The 21658-nt window shown below is 50.3% G+C and overlaps 1 protein-coding gene across 2 annotated transcripts in view; it reads right to left on the bottom strand.

The window, feature by feature from the left end:
• Positions 1–21658, bottom strand: part of LOC116952126 (neuritin-like) — a 46468-nt gene that overhangs the window by 7546 nt on the left and 17264 nt on the right. For both annotated transcript variants that reach the window (XM_076074105.1, XM_076074106.1), the window contains exon 3: positions 13156–13312. In XM_076074105.1, the coding sequence (XP_075930220.1) occupies positions 13156–13312 (157 nt within the window). The remainder of the gene's footprint in view (positions 1–13155; positions 13313–21658) is intronic.

Below are 21658 nucleotides of genomic sequence, written 5' to 3'. Positions count from 1 at the left end.
ATTAAGTACATCTGACGGGTGATCGAGCCAAGACCCATCAGCTAACTACACTTAATAAAACCCCCGTTTAATCACAGGCAACTGCCTAGACTCGAACCCAGGATCTCAGCGGTGTCGGCTCAGCGCTCTGACCTCTGAGCCACCCGGTCACCTCACGAACCTCTGGGGTCAGGGTTAATCTAAGAAGAGGTGGCTAGATTTTAGATTTGTTTTTTTTTTATGAGGCCCATTTTATATTTGCTTATCCTGTAATGTTCCAAAGGGGAAAAATTGGATTAAATAAATTATTTGACGGATGATTGATTGTCCCCACTTCACGGTACAGGGCGGTGAGATGGTGTCTCTCCAGCCCCTCTCGTACCCACGATGTTTGCTGTCGTTTTAAAAACGACGTTCATTCTAAACTCAAATATTTTCTATTTTAACAGGTAAGGCTCCATGAGCTACAGATATCTTATTCGGAAGCGATCTGGCCATAAATGATAACTCAAGGAAGTGGCTTATCACGTGGAATGTATGCCAGCCAAATACTCGAAACGCGCGTTGAATGTGGAGGGACAGACCAGAGGACCCGGAAACAAATCCACGCTACCACGGGGAGAGAGAAACGTAAACTCAAAATATGCAGGCATCAGGGTCGGGATCGAACCTACGACCTCCTTCATACCAGGCGAGGTAGTTAACATCTCGCCACCGTGGCGAGCTCATTCGCAATGAACGGCAACTTCTCCTCCGAACGCGGCTCTCGGAGCTGACACGAAGAAGAAATCGTGGAAAATATTAAAGAAACGCTTTAATACCGTCCGCCCACAGTGACTTCTCTAAAAATATATATTAAAAACATTCCCTAATTTCCCCCGCATCCATCGCAGACGCATGCCCGTATCTCAGATCCATTATTTACGCTGCTATTCCATTCAAACATCGGCTGAAGAAAGAAAAAAAAACACTTTAAATTGTTTTTAATAAAAATATTATAATAAAATAAAACACCTTCGGGCTGATCGAGTGTTTAGTATTGTTTTTTGTTTTCCGTCCACTCGAAAGCCCCGTTGATGAAGGCACTGAAACAACACTTGGGAAATCCCTGCGATCGCTTCCTTCCGCCATGTGCACTAAAGGCACAGGCGCAGCCCCTGCAATGTGTTAGCTCATACCATTGCTGGTAGGTGAGCTCTACAGAGAGCCGATGCATGCCAGCACAACACACAAAAGAGTGAGTGGCCACCACCACGCCCGAACACTGCTGATGTTTACACACACTGATGTTGATCGTGAGCAGGAATCGAATTCGGGTTGCACATTTCTAGCGCAGCTCCCCACAGAATGTCTTACCGCAGATCAGGGCTGGAAATGGGAAGAAATAACTGGGGGGAATTCCTCTCCGTGTGTTCTCTCCGTGTTTGTGTCTCTGTGTGTGGCCGGGAGTCAGAGCCACTCCCTGTACACCTTGGGGTGCGACAGGGATGTCCTCTGGCTCCCACATTATTTAACATCTATTTTGACCACATAGTTCGTGAAGCCTTCAATAACTGTACCGGAGGAATTTCCATTTGGTACAGATATAATGGGAGGCTGATCGATACCCGGGTGCGGTCAAGGGATGGCTCCCTATTGGTCAACCACGTTATGTATGCCGATGATTTGGTAATTGCTGCTCATTCAGAGGAGGAGTTGGAGATGCTGCTACTGAAACTGGAGCGTGCCACTAAGAGGTGGGGCCTTACCATCAGCCCCACCAAAACTAAGCACCTGCCTGGGTATTTTGTACCATCGGACACTCCACCCCCACAACTTCCAATCGGTGATGGGGCAGTTGTGGAGAGAGTAGAGAGTTTCCCATACCTGTGCAGCGCGCTCATGTCCGGCTCCGGTTTAGCAGCAGAGGTCTCACTCCGAATCAGTCGAGCGGCATTATATTTTCATCGGTTGCGTAACGCTGTGTGGAAGCTACCTGGTCTGTCGCTCCGCACGAAGCTTCAGGTCTTCTCGGCCACGGTCATTCCCTCCCTTCTCTACGCTTGCGAAATGTGGACCCCCCTAATGGGACATCTTCGCCGGTTAGAAACATTTAGGCTGTTCTGCCTACGATCCATCCTGGGTTTAACCAGGCTGGATTGTGTGAGGAGCTCATAAATCCTTGAAAGATCTGGGCAAAGTCCCATCGGTGAGCTCCTCCGGCAGGCAAGGCTGTGTTGGCTGGGTCATGTAGCCCGCATGCCCAGCCATCGTATGCCGAAACAGCTTTTGTTCGGCCGGATAGAGGGGGCTAAACGGGCGCGGCACGGGTAATTGAAGAGATGGAGTGACGTGGTACGTGGAGTTGAGTGGACTTGCCGATGACTGGTACCAGCGGTGTCAAGATCGGCCTCAGTGGAGGAGGCTCGTGAAGGACGCTACTGGGCAGTTGGAGGCAGTCGCCCTCCAACAACAACGGTGGGCGGAGGAGCGACGCTCACAACAACGAGCGGAGCGCCGGGTGGCTAAAGCACAGCAAGTTTGCACAGTAGGGGGCACAGGTGGTGCCTCAGCCAGTCATCTCAGTCAGTCGACCGGTGGCACCTGGGTCTGCCCGTGACCTCCTGCCAGCGGGCGTTCGCCACTTCACGTGGCCTCAAGGTGCACATTGCCTGGCACAAGCGTCGTGGTGACGTCACCGCCACTTAGTGGCGAATGGCGGTTGTTGTTGTCTGCGGGTCTCTGTGTGTGTCTCGATCTCTGTTATGGTAAAAAAAAAAATGTTTTAATCTAATATAAAAATACGTTTCACTTTCGGACAAATGTTCCCGCTGCTGCTGCTGTTGCACAATGTCGTGGTTGCGCATTAAAAATGCCACATTATCGGATTCCTCGTTCGTTTTCCTTCTCTCCATCATTCTGCAATGTGTACATCCGTCGGCGTAATTGCGTTCTGCCCTTCGCCTGCGATCCCACAACTGGCGCTGTCAGCACCTCTCGTCGCTTGCCAAATGTACCGCCCCACCCGGCAAATGTGAAGCACTGTGCACGCTGTTATCATTCCCCTCGTCAAACTTATTTGCGCTGTGCCCCCCGAGCCCTGCCTTGCAGTCTCCTAGCTCTACTCCAACATTCACGATGTAATTTGTCGTTAGCAACCCAAGGTCAACATTTGTTGTTTTTTCTGGTCTTAACACCGTTTGAAACGAGGCTCAAAAGAAGGCTGTCTCTGGTGTGAACCAATCAGTTTCAAAGACAATGCATAGATTATATTTGGTACTTTCGGTAAAGTCACGTAGAAAGAAAATAAATTAAATAATAGTCATGAAAGCTTCAAATCAAATGCATATATGATCAGAGTACGTTTTTTTGTTTGCATTCTGTGGTTAATGCAGAGATTATTCCTTCTAAAAGGTTTCCGTTTGGTGTTTTAACATCTTAACACCTGTTTTGTTGCCAGAAAAAAGGGGAAAATCTATTATAATATTTTGGTACTGGCAAAGGAGGTCCCATGATGTAGGTTAACATTTGTTGGTTTAGCAACTTTCGATCAATATTTGTTCACAACGTACGAACAACATTTGTTGTTAGCAACATAGGTCAACATTTGTTTTCTTGGTTCTTTCGGTAAAGTCACGTAGAATGGGAATAAAATAATAAAATAAAATAAGACAATAAAATTCTCACGACGTTTCGGCCACAACACAAGTGGCCTTCAGGTGAAGAGACAGGTCTGTCCGGAAGACAGAGCTTGAATGAACGCTGTCATGCAAGGACCGCGTCTATTAAGCTGTGTGGAAGGAGTTAAAATATGAATTTGCATGTTACCAGCATCACCTCCGGAGAGGAGGAAGGAGGGGGCTGGGAACACAGGCAGAGAGGAAACAAGAAAAGGGGCAAGTGCAACAGCCAAGGTGCGCTGTTGTGTCCTGAGTTGCCTTATGACTATGCTGTAAACTGGACTACTATATAATACAATCTAAACTACATGGTATAACATCATATCATAGACAAATTCCACCTTTGAATTTTACAATGCGTTACTTTACACTACCCTATACTTTAGATTATAAACTATTAGACTTGTGATATTACACTATGTCTTATTGTCTTATTTTATTTTATTTTTTAAATCTCATTCTACGTGACTTTACCGAAAGAACCAAGAAGATGAATCCTTGCAGTCACGAAAGCTTTAAATCGAAATTCAACATTTGTTGTTAGCAACATCGGTTAACATTTGTTGTTAGCGTCATACAACAGTCAGCATGTTAGTAACATAGGTCAACATTTGTTGTTAACATACGGTCAACATTTGTTGTTAGTAACATACGATCAACATTTGTCGTTTGCGACGAGAGACAGAGAGACGAGTCACTGCGTACACAGTGTTTACACAGAAGACTAACAGACTGGTCCCTGACCTGGACTGTAGGTTCAGTGTTCTTCACTGATTGCATTGTCATCATCAGCGCGAGGGCCATTGGGAGTTTGACAGCACGATGATGGGGTGCGGGGGATGTTTTCACTATTTGTGTATTGTCAGGGGCCGCACTAAAGGCCACCAATGAAGAACACTGATACAGGCAATCGGACTCCTGTGACTAACAGACCAGTCTCTGATGGGGTCTCTTAACAGCAATCTACCACGAGTGGTGTGCAATGTGTAATCCGGTACTGCGGAGGCGAGGATTGATGGATCACAACAATGTTGCGAAACTCCCTTCGACGCGGGCAATCGATCTCGCTGTGCCCTGGCTTATCAGGAGAAGGCGGTACAAAAAGTGGGATATCGTGCGGCCCCCACCCCGTAAATGGCTGAGAACACCGTAATCTCCACGTGTTGAGGACTGTGCAGAGTTGTGAGGTGCAGGTGGCATAAATGTCGCTACTGAATAAAAAAACCCCACTGATGATTATATTATTATTATGAACGGACCATGCCCTCTCTAATGTGGTCTACAGACAACTGATTGCTGTCTCTGGTATCGTCTGAAAACCAAAGAAAGAAGAGTATTTTACTGGGTAAGGTTCACTGAGCTACATAGCTCTTTTTCAGATGCGACCTGGCCACAAATGATAGCTCAACGAAGTGACTCATCCCGTGGAAATCTAAAACAGCCAAACATTAAATGTGGAGGGAAAACCCAGAGGAGGACCCGGAGAAAAATCCACGCTTCTCGAATCGACTCACTTAGACACCGGTCCGTGATGACAATTGACACAATCTCCTGACCCCCCCCCACTCCCTTTGAGATGATCTCCACCAGGACATCCTTCAACCTGTACTCCACGTCACACCATCTTGACGAAGTGGGCCCTCGAGCATTCATTCCCGATACTCACGCCGCGGCTCTCCTATCTCTCCACACCGGGTCTCGAAGTAACAACTCGCGCCCAAAGTGTTGGGGGGGGGGGGAGGGCGAAGGGGGGCTCGTCACCACCGCTCCCAATCGCCGAGCGTTTGAAGCTTTCAACCCGGGCGGAACACGCGTTCGGTGGCAGGTGAGTTTTAAAAATGCATTTCCTAATTTCTCAACCGCCACCCCGAACGCGCGCTCGCTGGCTGCATACGCAAGGAGCGGCCCGCAGGCTTTGCACCTTGCCGCCAATAACATTTCTTTCGTTAATTTCCCGTCGCAAGACGACCCTGCACCTCGGAACGCCATTCGGTTATTTATTCACGAGCAGCCTCTCTCCGTGTTCATTTGGAAATGGACGGGGGGAAAAAATTCCAAGCAGTGCTCGCAGTCGCGGAACGAGCGTGGGGGCACGAGGTGCCTTGACCCCCCCCCCCGTGACCAAATCTACGAGTTGAGGGGTCCCCTTGGCAACCACCATGAGCTTTGTTTTCAACAACAGCGCAAAAAACGACACTTATTTAAAACGCGGTTTAAATGTATTTTCCATGAAAATGCTTTCGTTCACCTTCCACGTTGTATTTTTATTTAATTAGAGCGGTTACGTACTATCGCGAAGAAGTAACTGCTACGGAGCTGTGGTGGCTGCATTTTGCGAAGGCGGAGCGCCCCTGCAGCGTTAAATGTTCGAGACCGTGAGCGTCACGACGCTGTCAAGAGGAGCCGCGATATAAAACAGCACGACCACCACCACCCACTGAGCTGATGATGTCGTTACCACGTCACTGGGGTATTCGGCTCGGGCGAGGCCTCGTCAGTAGCTCGCTCTGGAAGCGGTGCCGCAAACCCCGAAGCCTACAGGCGACACGGGGTGACCCGGGCCGTACGTGCTATGATGCCAGCGCTGGTTAAAACCAAACTAAACTAACTTTTTTCGTACCATGTAAGGCCCACTGCGCTATGCTATAAAGCACTTTTTTTCAGAAGCGACCTGGCTCTCACAAATGATAGCCGTTTAACGAAGTGGGCTTATCATCACGTGGAAATGTATAGCAGTCAAACACTCTAAACGCGTAATGTCGATTTTCAATGTGGAGGGGAAAACCCGGAGGACTCGGAGAAAAATCCACGCGACCATGGGGAGAGAGACACGCAAACTCCAAACAGGCAGCAAGCGTCACGATTGGGATTGACCCACGACCTCCTGTATACCAGACGAGGTAGTTAACATCTCGCCACCGCGGTTAAAGGCACAGCCCTGCAATGTCCTGCCCGCGTCACTGTTGGCGGAAGGACTTCCACTGGAGGGAGCGTTAGAGATGTTGGCCTACTTCTTTTCCACATTGACAAGACGCCCTCCAATAGTTTGGGTTGCCCACACTTTACCCCATCATACACGACCTGACAATTGCCTAGCCGTGGTGCACCAATTTATACTCCTGGGCGGACAGAGAGAAGGCTGGATGGGGGGGGGGGGGGGGTAACACAACAAAAACAGCTGTCCACTGTTCCAACTGCGGGGCCGAGAGATTGAACTCGCGACCTGGAGATGACAGGTCCGGTGCTCGCCATGGCAGCACGGCAGCATCCACGAGCGAACCACGGGCCCTGGGAGTGGACTGGTTGTCTCTCGGTCAACTCTTAATAGCCATGTCAGGGCAACTAAGGCAGAACTAATGAGTTGCCTGGGTTCAAGCCCTGGGTACCGCGTCTCTCAGGAGGCTCATCGCGTGGCTGTGTCGGGGCAATGGGTCAGCGCCTCTTAGGTGCCTTGTGCGCAGCAAATCTGTAGGCCTCACTCCGCTTGCTCGCGAATGCACGATTAGCGCAAGCGCTCGCCGAGGTCGACTCAGCCTCAAATTGGCTCCCTGGTGCGATGTTGGCCACCCACCGGCCTCGTGTGCCGTGCTGGCCTTCATATATAATTGCAGGTCTTTCAACGGCGCTTGCCCCCAAACAGTCTGTTAAATGCAATGCGGGGCATCTGTCTTTTGTTGGATTTGTATGTGTGCCTGTTGAAATTCTTTCACACTGGACGTAGCCAACCGTGCTAATCGGAGGTGCGGGGAAAGGACAACAAACTAAACACAAAAATCAGTTCCAAAGAAATGAATTGGTCAATCTAGATCATGAGTTAAAAGTGCACAGCTCCAGTGGCGTCCTAATATCGGAGGGAAGAGCGTTCCAGACGGCCCTAGAAGCGCATCTGAAAGCGGTGCGCGACACAGGGTGACCGCCGTCTTTGTTCGACGGTTCGCAGCTAAAAGCCGCCACCACCACCGCTGCTGCTGCTGCGAGGACAATGAGCTGAGTCCGCGTGACTGGTGGCTTATGGCTCCTTGGCAGCGATCAGCAAAGATACGGACGGTATCGTGGTTGATTTGCGGGCGAGCACTTTGTATGTGCGTGTGTTGTGTGTGTTGTATGTGCAGTGTGTGTTGCGTGTGTAGTGTGTGTTGTGTGTGTGGAGCCGTGGAGCCGTGGTGTAGCGGTTAGCGCTGGGTTCGAGCCTTGGGGCTGGGTGATCTCCAGCAGGGCTGGTTTAATGGGGGGGGGAGGTGGATTGGACAACTGGAATATTTGTTTCCAAGGCCCCAAAGCTCCAGAGGGGACCACGTAATAAATGTATGATGCGTGTGTGTGTGTCAGAGCGGTAGTGTAGCGGTTAGCGCGCTGCGCTACGAACCCGGCGACCCGAGTTCGATTTCCAATTATCTGAACCGGTCCTGGGCCTCCCCTAGGTCGACTCAGCCTCCAGTGAGTACCTAGTGTGGTAAACATCAGCGCTGGGGAGACAAAGGCGGCCGGGCGTGGTGCTGGCCACTCACCCCATCGTGTAGTGCAGTACCGGCCTTCATAAGTGCTACTACTCGCTAACAGCACTTGCCCCAACAGTCTGTTACAGACTACACCGGGGTAGGGGAGATCTTTATCTTAGTTCTGTGTGTTGTGTGTGTGTTGTGTGTAGTGTTGTGTATGTGTTGTGTATGGTGTTGTGTATGTGTTGTGTATGGTGGTGTGTGTGTTGTGTGTATGGTGGTGTGTGTGTTGTGTGTAGTGTTGTGTGTAGTGTTGTGTGTGTTGTGTGTGTTGTGTGTGTGTTGTGTATGGTGGTGTGTGTGTTGTGTGTATGGTGGTGTGTGTGTTGTGTGTAGTGTTGTGTATGGTGGTGTGTGTGTTGTGTATGTGTTGTGTATGGTGGTGTGTGTGTTGTGTGTATGGTGGTGTGTGTGTTGTGTGTAGTGTTGTGTGTAGTGTTGTGTGTGTTGTGTGTGTTGTGTGTGTGTTGTGTATGGTGGTGTGTGTGTTGTGTGTATGGTGGTGTGTGTGTTGTGTGTAGTGTTGTGTATGGTGGTGTGTGTGTTGTGTATGTGTTGTGTGGTGGTGTGTGTGTTGTGTGTGTGTTGTGTGTAGTGTTGTGTATGGTGGTGTGTGTGTTGTGTGTAGTGTTGTGTATGGTGGTGTGTGTGTTGTGTGTGTGTTGTGTGTAGTGTTGTGTATGGTGGTGTGTGTAGTGTTGTGTGTGTGTGTTGTGTATGGTGGTGTGTGTAGTGTTGTGTATGGTGGTGTGTGTGTTGTGTGTAGTGTTGTGTATGGTGGTGTGTATGGTGGTGTGTGTTGTGTATGTGTTGTGTGGTGGTGTGTGTAGTGTTCTGTGTAGTGTATGTGTTGTGTGTAGTGTTGTGTATGGTGGTGTGTGTGTTGTGTGTGTTGTGTGTAATGTTGTGTATGGTGTTGTGTGTAGTGTTGTGTGTAGTGCTGTGTGTAGTGTTGTGTATGGTGGTGTGTGTGTTGTGTATGTGTTGTGTGGTGGTGTGTGTATTGTTGTGTGTGTGTTGTTGTGTATGTGTTGTGTGGTGGTGTGTGTAGTGTTGTGTGTGTGTTGTGTGTAGTGTTGTGTGTGTTGTGTGTAGTGTTGTGTATGGTGGTGTGTGTAGTGTTGTGTGTGTTGTGTGTAGTGTTGTGTATGGTGGTGTGTGTGTTGTGTATGTGTTGTGTGGTGGTGTGTGTAGTGTTCTGTGTAGTGTTGTGTATGCGTTGTGTGGTGGTGTGTGTAGTGTTCTGTGTAGTGTTGTGTATGCGTTGTGTGGTGGTGTGTGTAGTGTTGTGTGTGTGTTGTGTGGTGGTGTGTGTAGTGTTGTGTGTGTACTGTTGTGTGTGCGTGTTGTCTGTGCGTGTTGTGTGTGTGTGTATGTGTTGTGTGTGTTGTGTGTGCGTGTTGTGTGTGCGTGTTGTGTGTGTGTTGTGTATGTGTTGTGTGGTGGTGTGTGTAGTGTTGTGTGTGTGTACTGTTGTGTGTGCGTGTTGTGTGTGTGGTGTTGTGTGTGTGTAGTGTTGTGTGTGTTGTGTGGTGGTGTGTGTAGTGTATGCGTTGTGTGTGTGTTGTGTGTGTTGTGTATGTGTTGTGTGGTGGTGTGTGTAGTGCTGTATGTGTTGTGTGGTGGTGTGTGTAGTGCTGTGTGTGTTGTGTGTTGTTGTGTGGTGGTGTGTGTAGTGTTGTGTGTGTGTACTGTTGTGTGTGCGTGTTGTGTGTGTGGTGTTGTGTGTGTGTGTAGTGTTGTGTATGGTGGTGTGTGTGTTGTGTGTAGTGTTGTGTATGCTGGTGTGTATGGTGGTGTGTGTGTTGTGTATGTGTTGTGTGGTGGTGTGTGTAGTGTTGTGTGTGTTGTGTGGCAAAACAACCCCCTGCCTCCTTGTTGGTGCCGGATGGTAACGCTGTGGGGAGCAGTGCCTTGGGGGGGGGGGGGCGGCATATTTCGATTGCCCATTCCTCTCACCACAGAGGCCAAAGTGGGATCTGGACAGGTGCGGGAGGCTGGTAACCCCTCCACCTTCAGTCCAAGTACCACGAAACCACGGAATAAAAATCTAATTAAGCTTGTGCCGGAGGCCCCAGGGGGACAGGCGTCCATGACGTCTCCTGGCCAAACCCCATTTGGCGGAGCCAGGAGACTGAATCCTTACCCTCGGGTCTTCCTCCAGAAACAGCAAATAGCCAATGCGAGGGGCCACGTGGAATGTTCGAATGCTGACTGCGGAGGAACCGTTTCCACTCCTCTGTCGAGAGCTGGACCGGTACCGCCTGGATCTCTGTGGTATTCAGGAGGTCCGGTGGACCGGCTCTGGCTCCTGCCACCATGAGGGGTGGATAATCCTCTACTCGGGGTATCAGACTGCCAAACAACAGGGAGTGGCTCTTCTTATGAGCAAAATAATGAAGGGGGCGTGAGAGCGTGGCAGTGAGGTGTGGGAAGCTGTAAGCCCCAGGCTACTTTGGGCTCGCCTTCCAATCAACCAAACGCGAGGAATGGTGGTCGTGGTTACTTATGCCCGCACCGAAGACGAACATTCGTGGAGGGATGCAGGCAAGGCCGATGAGTCAGATGCCTTCTATGACCTCCTGTCATAGGTACTAGCTCGGGATAGAGTCATCTTGTTGGGTGACTTTAATGCCCGAGTTGGCACCTGGTCTGGAGTGATTGGAAGGCAAGGACCAGATCAGCTCAATAACAAGGGTAGGAGGCTGCTAGATTTGTGTGCAGACCATGGGCTTGTAATTACCAACACGCTGTTCTGGCATCGGCGCATCCACACAACATCATGGATGCATGCCGGGTCCAAGCAAGAACATATGCTGCACTACATAGTGATGGAACAGTGGATGCAAGGATGGGTGGTAGTTGCGGGTTGCTGATGAGAAGGAATCTGCCTTAGTGGCCCGTGCTCACAAATCGTTTTTTTTATTTCCATCAAAAAAGTAACTTGCAGCGCCACACCTATTACAATTATTAGGGGAAAGAACGGTGATCCAATCTCCAACCCCCAGGAACAGGTTTGCAGATTTGTTAAGCATTTCTGTGAGGTCCTGGGGAGGGGAAATTCCTCAGCCTGGAAAACATCGTGGGACAAAGTGGGGATGACTCTGCTGAGGCTGCGGTGCCTCAAATATTGGAAGAAGCCACCCCCTGTCAGTAGCTGGCTGAGGTGCCATCGGTTGAGAAAGTACTGAAGGCAATCCAGAGTCTGAGACCAGCAAAGGCACCGGGCAGAGATGATCTACCAAGCGAAATGCTGAGGAAGGGTGGCGTTTGTGCACAGACTGCCCTATATGACATCATAACAACAGTCTGGACCACTGGACGGGTTCCGCAGGATTGGAAGGATGCCCTGGTGGTCCCCTTTTTAAGAAGGGGTACCGCACAGACAGTAACAACACAGGGGCATCTCACTCCTCAGTGTGCCGGGAAAGGTCCTGGCAAGCATTATTCAATATCGGCTTGCCAGGCACGCTGAGGAGAGGTTTGCAGAGCCCCAATGTGGTTTCAGGAAAGGGCGGTCCTGCACAGATGCATTTTATCTGTCCGTCTGCTACAGCAGAGGTTAAGAGAATTCCAACAAGACCTACATATCTGCTTTATTGACCTGGTCAAGGCCTATGATACCATCAATAGGCCTGGGCTCTGGGGTGTTCTTCGTGCTTTCGGAGTCCCTGACCCTCTGCTCACAATCATTAAGGACCTTCATGATGGTGAGCAGGCCCGGGTAAAACTACGTGGCCGGGAGTCGGAGCAATTCCAAGTTCACCTTGGGGTGTGACAGGGATGTCCTCTGGCTTCCACATTATTTAACATCTATTTTGACCACGTAGTTCGTGAAGCCTTCGATCGCTGTACCAGAGGAATTTCCACCTGGTACAGATTCAATGGGAGGCTGATCGATGCCCGGGTGCAGTCAAGAGATGGCTCCCTCACTCAGAGGAGGAGTTGGAGGCACTGCTGCTGAACCTAGAGTGTGCCACTAAGAGGTGGGGCCTTACCATAAGCCCCACCAAAACTAAGCACCTGCCTGGGTATTTTGTACCATCGGACACTCCACCCCCACAACTCCCAATTGGTGATGGGGCAGTTGTGGAGAGAGTGGAGAGTTTCCCAAACCTGGGCAGTGCGCTCATGTCCGGCTATGGTTTGACAGCAGAGGTCTCACTCCGAATCAGTCGAGCGGCATTATCTTTTAATCAGTTGCATAACGCTGTGTGGAAGCTACCTGGTATGTCGCTCCACACGAATCTTCAGGTCTTCTCGGCCACCGTAATGCCCTCCCATCTCTACGCTTGCGAAACGTGGATCCTCTTAATTGAACATCTTCGCCATTTAGAAACATTGAGGCTGGCCTGCCTACGATCTATCCTGGATTTAACCAGGCTAGATTGTGTGAGGAGCTCACAAATTCTTGAAAGATCTGGACAAAGTCCCGTCGGTGAGCTCCTCTGGCAGACAAAGCTGCGTTAGCTGGGTCATGTAGTTCGCATGCCCAGCCACCGCATGCCTAAACAGATTTTGTTCGGCCGGATAGAGGGGGACAAACGGGCGCGGCACGGGCTAGAGAAGAGATGGAGTGATGTGGTACAAGATGATGTGGAGCTGAGTGGACTTGCCGATGACTGGTACCAGCGGTGTCAAGATCGGCCTCAGTGGAGGAGGCTCGTGAAGGATGCTACTGGGCAGTTGGAGGCAGTCGCCCTCCAACAACAACGGAGGGCGGAGGAGCGACGCTCACAACAACGAGCAGAGCGCCGAGTGGCTAAAGCACAGCAAGTTGGCACAATAGGGGGCACAGGTGGTGCATCGGCCAGTCATCTCAGTCAGTCGACCCGTGGCACTTGGGTCTGCCCCGTGACCTCCTGCCGGCAGGCGTTCGAGACTTCACGTGACCTCAATGTCCACATAGCCTGGCACAAGCGACGTGGTGACGTCACCACCACTTAGTGACGAATGGCGGTAGTTGTTGTTGTAGGGGTGTGTGTGTTGTGCGAGGTGGTTGTTAGTGCGCTCCGCACGTGCAGACGCTGCGCTCCCCGGGCCACGTCTTCACGCCATGCTCGAACAGCCGGTTGACCTGGTCCCCGAAGCGGAGGAGGCACGCGCCCATGCCGCGATAGACGCCCTCGCAGCCCGCGGGGGAGTCCGGCCCCATCTCTCCCAGCGACGCCGCTCCTAGAGAGAGATACGGCAAAGAACACCGCAGCACGGGAAGAGAGCAACCGTTCGCCCTACACACACCCGCCACCACGTGTCGCCTTCGCCGGCTTGTCCGGGGCAAGTGCTGTTAGCGAGTACCTATTGAGGAGGAGAGGACGAAGGCTCAGAGTTTGCACAAGCGGGTGGTGTGGCCAACGCAATGCGATGGTCACATAGCGATCTTAAGTGGGAGGTTTCATTTGCCCGCCGTGGATTGAAGTATACAAGTGGTTTACAGATCTGAGCTGGCCCTCCCCGAGGTTTTCTCAGCGTAAAATGAGAACCCGGTGAAGGTGTCCGGCTATGGGCTCCAGAGGCCAGAGCGCTGAGCTGTCGCCATTGAGATCCTGGGTTTGAATCCAGGGCAGGCGCCCCGTGATTACACGGTGCAGGTTCCCATGAATCTCGTGTGGCAGAGCGGGCGGCAGAGTGCTGCCCAACTGATGTGTGGCGTAGAGGTCACTCTAAAGAGGGGCGTCTCGCAGGCAGCTCTGCGACATCCGCTTTCGCGTAACCGTCCTCTGCACGAGGAAGGGTCGCGCTGCTCTGCGAGACTTCAGAGCGAATTCTTCGCCTCGTGACGCGACACCAATACCACGATCGAGGTCAAACTGCGAGGGGTTGGGGGGTGAGGGTGGTGGGAGGAGCAGGTGGAGGGCGGAAACAACAACAAAATATTGATTTGTAAGTTACAAGAAATGAATGATAGTGCGGTGCCGAGTGCGAATATCGGCCCACGAGAGAGAGCGAGAGAGAGGAAGAGAATCAAAGAGCGGGCGGGGTGCGGGTGATGGTGACCCCGCCATCTCCCCCGGGGGCCTGCGCAGGCGTTAACAGGAGCTCCCGAACAACAGTCGCCCGACACTCTGCAGGCTAAAAGGGAAAGAGACGCCCGCGTGGTCGGGGAGGTCTAATTGCGTTCCAAAGCGAGCGGCCCCGGGGTGATAATGGGACTCTCCATTCCATCCCCGTCTCCCTCGTCAGCACCATCGTCAAGACGGTTCCAGAATAGGTTGCGTCGAACAAGATTTGTAAAATTTTCTTAGCGTGCGAGGAGGTGGCTCGGCGTGCCTGGGTCATATGAAGCGACCTGGCCACAAATGACAGCCCAATGAAGTGGCTTCTCGTGTGGAAATTTATAGCGGCCCAATAGTCGAAACGCGTGACGTTGATTCTAAATGTGGAGGGAAAAACCAAAGGACCCAGAGAAAAATCCAGGCGACCACGGGGAGAGAGACATGAAACCCCACGACCTGTGTACCAGGCGAAGTAGTTAACATCTCGCCACCATGGCACCTATGTATCATTAAGCCAGAACCTCTGAGTTAATGGGTTCAATACCACGACCTAAATATACACCGTACGCAGCCAACCGTGCTAATCGGAGGTTCGGGGATGGGCACCAAACTAAACTCAAAAAGCAGTTCTAAATAAATGAGTTTTCAATCTAGAGTAAAAGTGCATACAGTAGCTCCAGTGGCTTCCGAATATCAGAAGGAAGAGCGTTCCAGACGGCCGCAGAGGCGCATATGAAAGCACACGATGCAGTGACTGTCTTATCCCGATGTTGTTGGAAGCTTAGCAGCGTTGAGACTGGTTAGTGCTCGGATGGAAGCCTGCCTGTAAACACCGCGTGTTTATAGGCTTGGGTTAGGAGTTGGAGATCATAGAGCAGTGCATTCTGGAATCCATTTTCCATGCCATCTCCCGGTGACCTCGTAGCTCCGCACAAACTCGCTGGGATGCAAAGTGGCATCTGTGCAGAGTTTTGAGTTAGCCCTCATATCCAAGGACATACACATGTATGGTGGTGGTAGTGGCTGCGGCGGCGGTGGTGGTCGCGATGGTGGTGGTGGTGGTGGCGGTGGTGGCGGTGGTGGCGGCGGCGTTGGTGGCGGTGGTGGTGGTGGCGGTGGTGGCGGTGGCGGTGAAGGCTGGGGCCGCTTAGGGGCAGGGAACTCCTCCGCGACCCCCATCCACCCCACCGCCTTTCTCCACCCAGGAACGCCAAACGCCACAGTCGATTTTACAAGTCGCGTGTGGTGGGGCACAAATGTGGGTACTCTCGAATTCCTTAAAGACGTCTGCACAGCACGGAAGAGGAGCTCGAAAATTACCCCTCTGGATGGGGCTCATCAAGCCAGCAGCGGTGCTCACGGGCAGTTTCAGGGCTGCACCTTTCGCTTTACCCCCCCCCCCCCCCCTTCTCTCTGAACTGAAGCAGGAAATTTCGATTTAAAGCTTTCGTGACTGCAATGATTCATCACCGCCACCACCACCGCCACCACCGCCACCAAAGACTCCAGCGCTGTCCTACCAGACAGTCTCGCCCCTTCACCTGATGAAGGCCGCTTGTGTTGTGGCCGAAACGTCGTGAGAATATTAGTGTGTTATTTTATTTTATCAATTTATTATTTTATTCTCATTCTACGTGACTTTACCGAAAGAACCAAAGAAGATGAAGCAGGAAAGTTTGCGAGGACGAAGGGAAAGGATGTGGGAGTCAGGGACACGAATTTATCCCCACCGAGAGAGAAGAGGGATGATTGTTTACGCCACCTGGACTCTCAAAATAGTTTTGGCTCCATGAAACCACGCGCACGCGTACAGCAAATCACACGGACACAGACAAAGAGGCCCCAGATAGCCGTTGACAGACTGTTGGGGCACGTACTGTTAGCGGGCACCTGGTACAGCACTTGAGGGGGGGGGGTTAGCACAAATGCTGATGTGCACACACCACACAAGCTACTCACTTGAGGCTGAGTCATTGAAAGGCCCAGTACCGGTTCTGTTTTTTGGTGGAGTCGCCGAGTGCGTTGCGCGGTGCACTGACCACGAGCCGACCGCTGCTCACCTGGGCGACCGGAGCTCTGACAGTGGTTTGATTTAGTTTTTTGGCTTCTTCTGGACCCATATGAAAAAAAAAGCTTTATAGCTCATCGGATTCCTCCAATATAAACAAATATTCTGATTCAGATTTGTTTTTGGGCTCTGTGTCCCCACGTTGTGGCCGAGCGTGGGGGCACAGAGGCGCGTCCATCCGCGATCCTCCGATACGCCGCACGAGATGCGATCCACGATCATCGTATAATATAGCGATTATTGAGGGTCAATTCAACTCTATATTCAATTTAATTACATGGATTTATTTTGCTGCAAAAACATTAATGAAATAACAAACTCCACGATAACGCAACCAATAGCAAAACAAATCAGCAGCGGGAAAGACAAAGGCGGCCGGCAGGAGGGCCGCGGTGCTGGCCACCCACCACCCCTCGTGGTGCCGTGGTCCGGCCTTGAGAGGTGCCCCAACGGTCTGTTTGTTGAGGGCTATCGCGGGGCGATTTTTGCCTTCGCGTCACATGGGTCTCGTTGTGCCTTTGAGACGAAGCCGCGCTCGCCCGTGCGCACTGCGCTCTCCGCGTGTTCAGCGCGCGGTATATTTAGAAAATATTTGTTGTTGTTGCTAATGAATGTTCTAATTGCGTTGTCAGCAGCTAAAACAAACGTACATGTGTTCGTGTTTACTCCATACCACGGACGGCGGAGACGCATTTATGCGTCGTTCTAATTACACACGCGCAGAGACAGGATGGCCATGCGTGCCTTCATAGAAGTGCCAAGAGGCGCGGCTCCAGCCCCTTCCTCTCGGACGGGGCCGGGGAGCGGGACTGTTTTGTGGTATTGTAGCGCAGTGCGCTAACCACTGCGCCACCGCTCCCCCCCCCCCCCCCCCCCCACACACACACACAAATCTCCGCATGCGTTGTTACCACCGCATTCTAAGAGAGAACAAAAAAATATCCAAAGAAAGGTGATGGACGTGGAGGCACCACGGTGGAGGTGGAGAGGTCAAGGGTGGGCAGAGGCGGCTCAGAGCCGAGAGCCAGCAGGGTGTGGGGGACCGTGTACGTGGCGGTGGTGGCCCAGGGCAGGAGGAGGGAGCGGAGGGAGATGTGAGATGCAGGGAGGGGGGGCGGGGTGGGGGATCGCCAGCAGGGAGAAGATTACAAAACAGGTTGATTATGCGAGCAGTGACCCTTCAGAAGTGAGATTGAGAATTATAAATTACTTGAGAATTAAGCAAGAGATTAAAACATTATAAAATAGGTAACAAAATAAATAAGCAAACGAGGGTGTCTGTCACCACCAGAAAATTAAATGAATTAACATTCAGGAGCGTCAGCCAGGAGGCTTTCTAGCCATTGATTTATAAATATGTGAAATCGGTTTGGGTTTTCACAACAAAGATCCCACGTTTAGCTTCACCAGGCTCTTGGCACCCATGAAGACGCAGAACGGCACACGAGGGGGTGGTGTGGCTAGGACCACAAGCGGCCGACTTTATCTCCCGAGTGGCAATATTTACATCTCACCAGGTACTCATTGGAGGCTGAGTCGACCTAGGGGAGGCCCAGACCCGGTTCAGACAGTCGTCACTGGTGTTGGCCGTGAGCAACAATCTAACTTGGGCCGCCAGGTCCGTAGCGCAGCGTGCTAACCACTGCACCATCGCTCCCCTTGAGTACTCGCAAACACGCACGCACGTGCAAATACACGAAAATAATACAAACTGGCCAAACATCCACAAAAAGGACCCTCTTAAAAAGTAGTCTTGAGCCTCAGTGAGGCTCCCCTGGGTGAATAATGAAGAAGACCACACTCGCTGCATAGCAGCCCTGTGGTTAGAGCAAGGGTGTGTAGAGCCCATTTGTCGATCCACTGCTGGATGAGGGCCTCCCCACCCCGTGTGGATGGCGAGTTTAGAGTATTTGGTTCCTGTACATTTACACGTGATGATAGGCCACTTCGTTGAGCTATCATTTGTGATAGCGATGTCGCTTGTGAAAAACAGCTATATAGCTCAGTGGGCCTTACCTGGTAAAATTAAAAGTTTAGTTTATATGATAATACTTAATTGAGCACGTTAGTCAGGGCGGGGCGGGCCGGTGGGGGGGAGCCGCGGGGGGTTGACGCAGAGGGGGGGCCGTGGGGGCGGCGCGGGGGGGGGGGCAAGGAGGGTACAAACCCACACTACCCCCTACTGCCCACTACACATGTTGTATGCACGGTGTTAGTCACCCATCTACAATCACTGTCCAGGCTCAACACTTGCTTAGCTTCCAAGATTCGCTGGGCATGACTTCGGACGGCTGCGATGCTCATATCCCGGCTTGCTACGAATTGACTCAAATCATCGTGCCTCCTGGGCTCAATAAAATAGATACCACTTGGTTTGGGGAAGTTATCCGAGGTTATCCTATGGAGAGACTGAGCCCCCCACAGTAATGTGGAATTTCCAACACTGGCTCAGGGCTTTAAACAAAAGATGAGCACCGTCGTCACGCTTGCACTTTTGAGTGAGAGTGAGAAGCCACTTTAACTTTATCCAGCGTAAACAAAAAAAACAGGCTTAATGTAAACATAAAGGGACCGCAATGGCATATGTTTTTTTACAAACGCCGACCATCAACCAGACGATACTGCTGGGGTTATGTTGGCTTCCCGTGGATTACACTGTGCAAGAATTTTTTTTTGTTTCTGGGTAGTAAGTGTTATTTCCTAATTGCTTATGCCTCAAAAGGACATAAAATGGCTATTATTCCCCACAAAGTTTGCTTTTGTTACCAGGACAATGATACTCTGAAATTTACCTATTTTCCAGAACATTCCAGATAGATTCAGTGCTGAGTACACTTGGAGTAACTTCTAGAACATTCTAGAACTTTCCAGTAATATAAATAGTAATATAAATACAGGGGCCTTAAGCCCACCAGTTCAGTTTAGTTCTAGCTGCCTAAGTGGATACATATCTGCATTTTTCTGAGATGGCATTAAGAGGCTGCAAACATCCGGCAGACGCATTTTGCTATGCGGCTAATTTATCAAGACAGGAGCGAAAAAGTACTCTGTGGAAGCATCTGATAAGATGTGTGAGGCCTACAACAAGGCATATTTCCACATGCCTATCGGGGTTCAAGACAAACCCTGGGCACCTCATTTCACCTGCGAGCAATGCAAAAAAACTCTGCAAGGTAAGATCTACAATCGTTGCTCGCAATTTTACGTTATAAAATTTGTTTAAAAAAAGAAATTGTAAAAGTTTTTCATTTGAAAATGGTTTACAATTTTCAATGTTATTGAAAAAATATATATGAAAAATGTTGCGAGAATCTATTACACATTAGTCATGGGTGAAATAAATATATTTTTGTAGGATGGTACAGAGGGGGAAATAGAGCCATGAACATCATTAGACCTCCTTTGCCAGTACCAAAATTTAAGAATAGGGTTTTTCCCCTTTTTTCTGGCAACAAAACTGAAACCTTTTTACGAGGATTCATGTCTGCATTAACCACAATACCTGCAGTCAAAATGCAAACCAAAAAACATACTATGATAATATGATAATACTATGATAATATATGCCTTTTGGCATCATCTGGTCGAGCACCAATTGGGTCGAGGCTCAAAATAAAGTCGTCCCTTGGTGTGGACCAATCAATTTCAAGGACAATGCATATATTATCATAGTATGTGTATGCTCTGACTTTAACATAGCTATTTCTGTGACCAGTTACAAGCTAATCACTCAGCTATTTCAATGCTAAATTCTATGCTAATTCCTTTGTCAAGGGGTGCCTCTGCGGATGTGTATGCTTTAACTTAGCTATTTCAATGCTAAATTCTATGCTAATTCCTTTGTCAAGGGGTGCCTCTGCGGATGAGTATGCTTTAACTTTTAACATAGCCATTTCTGTGACCAGTCACAAGCTAATCACTCAGCCATTTCAATGCTAAATTATATGCTAATTCCTTTGTCAAGGCGCTTTGTTTCCTCTCACACAGCTTAAAGGTCGTGATCTGAGCGTGGCTTTTTCACTCCAGCGCTGTCCTACCAGACAGTCTCGTCCCTTCACCTGATGAAGGCCGCTTGTATTGTGGCCGAAACGTCGTGAGAATATCATTGTGTTATTTTATCAATTTATTATTTTATTCTCATTCTACGTGACTTTACCGAAAGAACCAAAGAAGTATGTTTTTTGTTTGTATTTTGACTGCAGGCATTGTGGTTAATGCAGACATGAATCCTCGTAAAGAGGTTTCAGTTCTGTTGCCAGAAAAAGGGGAAAATCCCTATTATTAAAGCCATGAAGTTTGCTATCCCAAGAATTTGGTGAGAACCCACTGACCACTCAAGCAACTGCTACTTCTGCATGGTGGACCCTTCCAAACGTCGGACTAGCAAGAATGCACCTGCTATCACGTATCCGGACCTTCCTTCATCCATCGCCCCGGTGCCACACTGCCATGAGCTCCCTGCACCCACTCCTCCAGAGAGAGAAAGCTGCCGTCTTTAGAAGAGAGCAGCAAGTAAGAGAGCGAGGAAGACGTTGTAGATCCAGATGACAATTTCAGAGGGGGAGCTGAGGAGAGAAACCCATACTACCCCAACCAAAAAGACCTCAACGACTTGATCAGAGATCATGGTCTCACCAAGTCCAATGCCGAACGTTTGAGGTCTGGGCTCAAGTAGTGGAACTTGTTGGATGAAAATGTGCAAGTCGCAGATCAGAGGAAGCGTCACCAGCTTTTTTGCAGCTTCTTCACCCGTCAAGATGGGCTCTGCTTTTGCCACAATGTGACCAGTCTGTTCGAGGCAATCGGAATCGCCTGTAACCAGAATGAGTGGCGCCTCTTCATTGACAGCTCATCCAGAAGCCTCAAAGCCGTGCTGCTCCATAATGGTAACAAGTACCCGTCTCTTCCCCTGGCTCGCTCGGTGCACCTCAAAGAGGATTACAACAGCATCAAGGCCTTGCTGGACGCCTTGAAGTATGATGAGTACGGCTGGGAGGTCATCGGAGACTTCAAAATGGTGACATTCCTGATAGGTCTCGAAGGCGGTTTTACCAAGTTTCCCTGCTATCTTTGCCTTTGGGACAGCAGGGACACCAAGGCGCACTACCACAGGCGGGACTGGCCACAGCGGACCGAGTTCTCTGTGGGGAGGAACAACGTCCAGTGGGAGCCACTGGTGGACCCCGTAAGGTTCTGATGCCACCACTGCACATCAAATTGGGCCTCGTGAAACAATTTGTCAGAGCTGTAGATAAGGAGTCGACAGCCTCCAAGTACCTTCAAGACTTCTTCCCGAAGCTGTCTGAGGCAAAGGTCAAAGCCGGTGTCTTCGTCGGACCACAGATAAAGAAGATCCTGGAGTGCAATGAATTCCCCAAGAAGCTCACTAGTAAGGAGAAAGCGGCTTGGAACAGTTTTGTCGTAGTGGTTCGTGGCTTCCTGGGCAATCACATGGTC

The sequence above is a fragment of the Petromyzon marinus genome, chromosome 45 (assembly GCF_048934315.1).
Source record: "Petromyzon marinus isolate PM22_M1 ecotype Great Lakes invasive population chromosome 45, UKy_Petmar_22M1.pri1.0, whole genome shotgun sequence".
NCBI classification, from domain to species: domain Eukaryota; kingdom Metazoa; phylum Chordata; class Hyperoartia; order Petromyzontiformes; family Petromyzontidae; genus Petromyzon; species Petromyzon marinus.
Note: the sequence above shows the minus strand (reverse complement) of the source record. Positions and strands in the feature narration are given on the sequence as shown.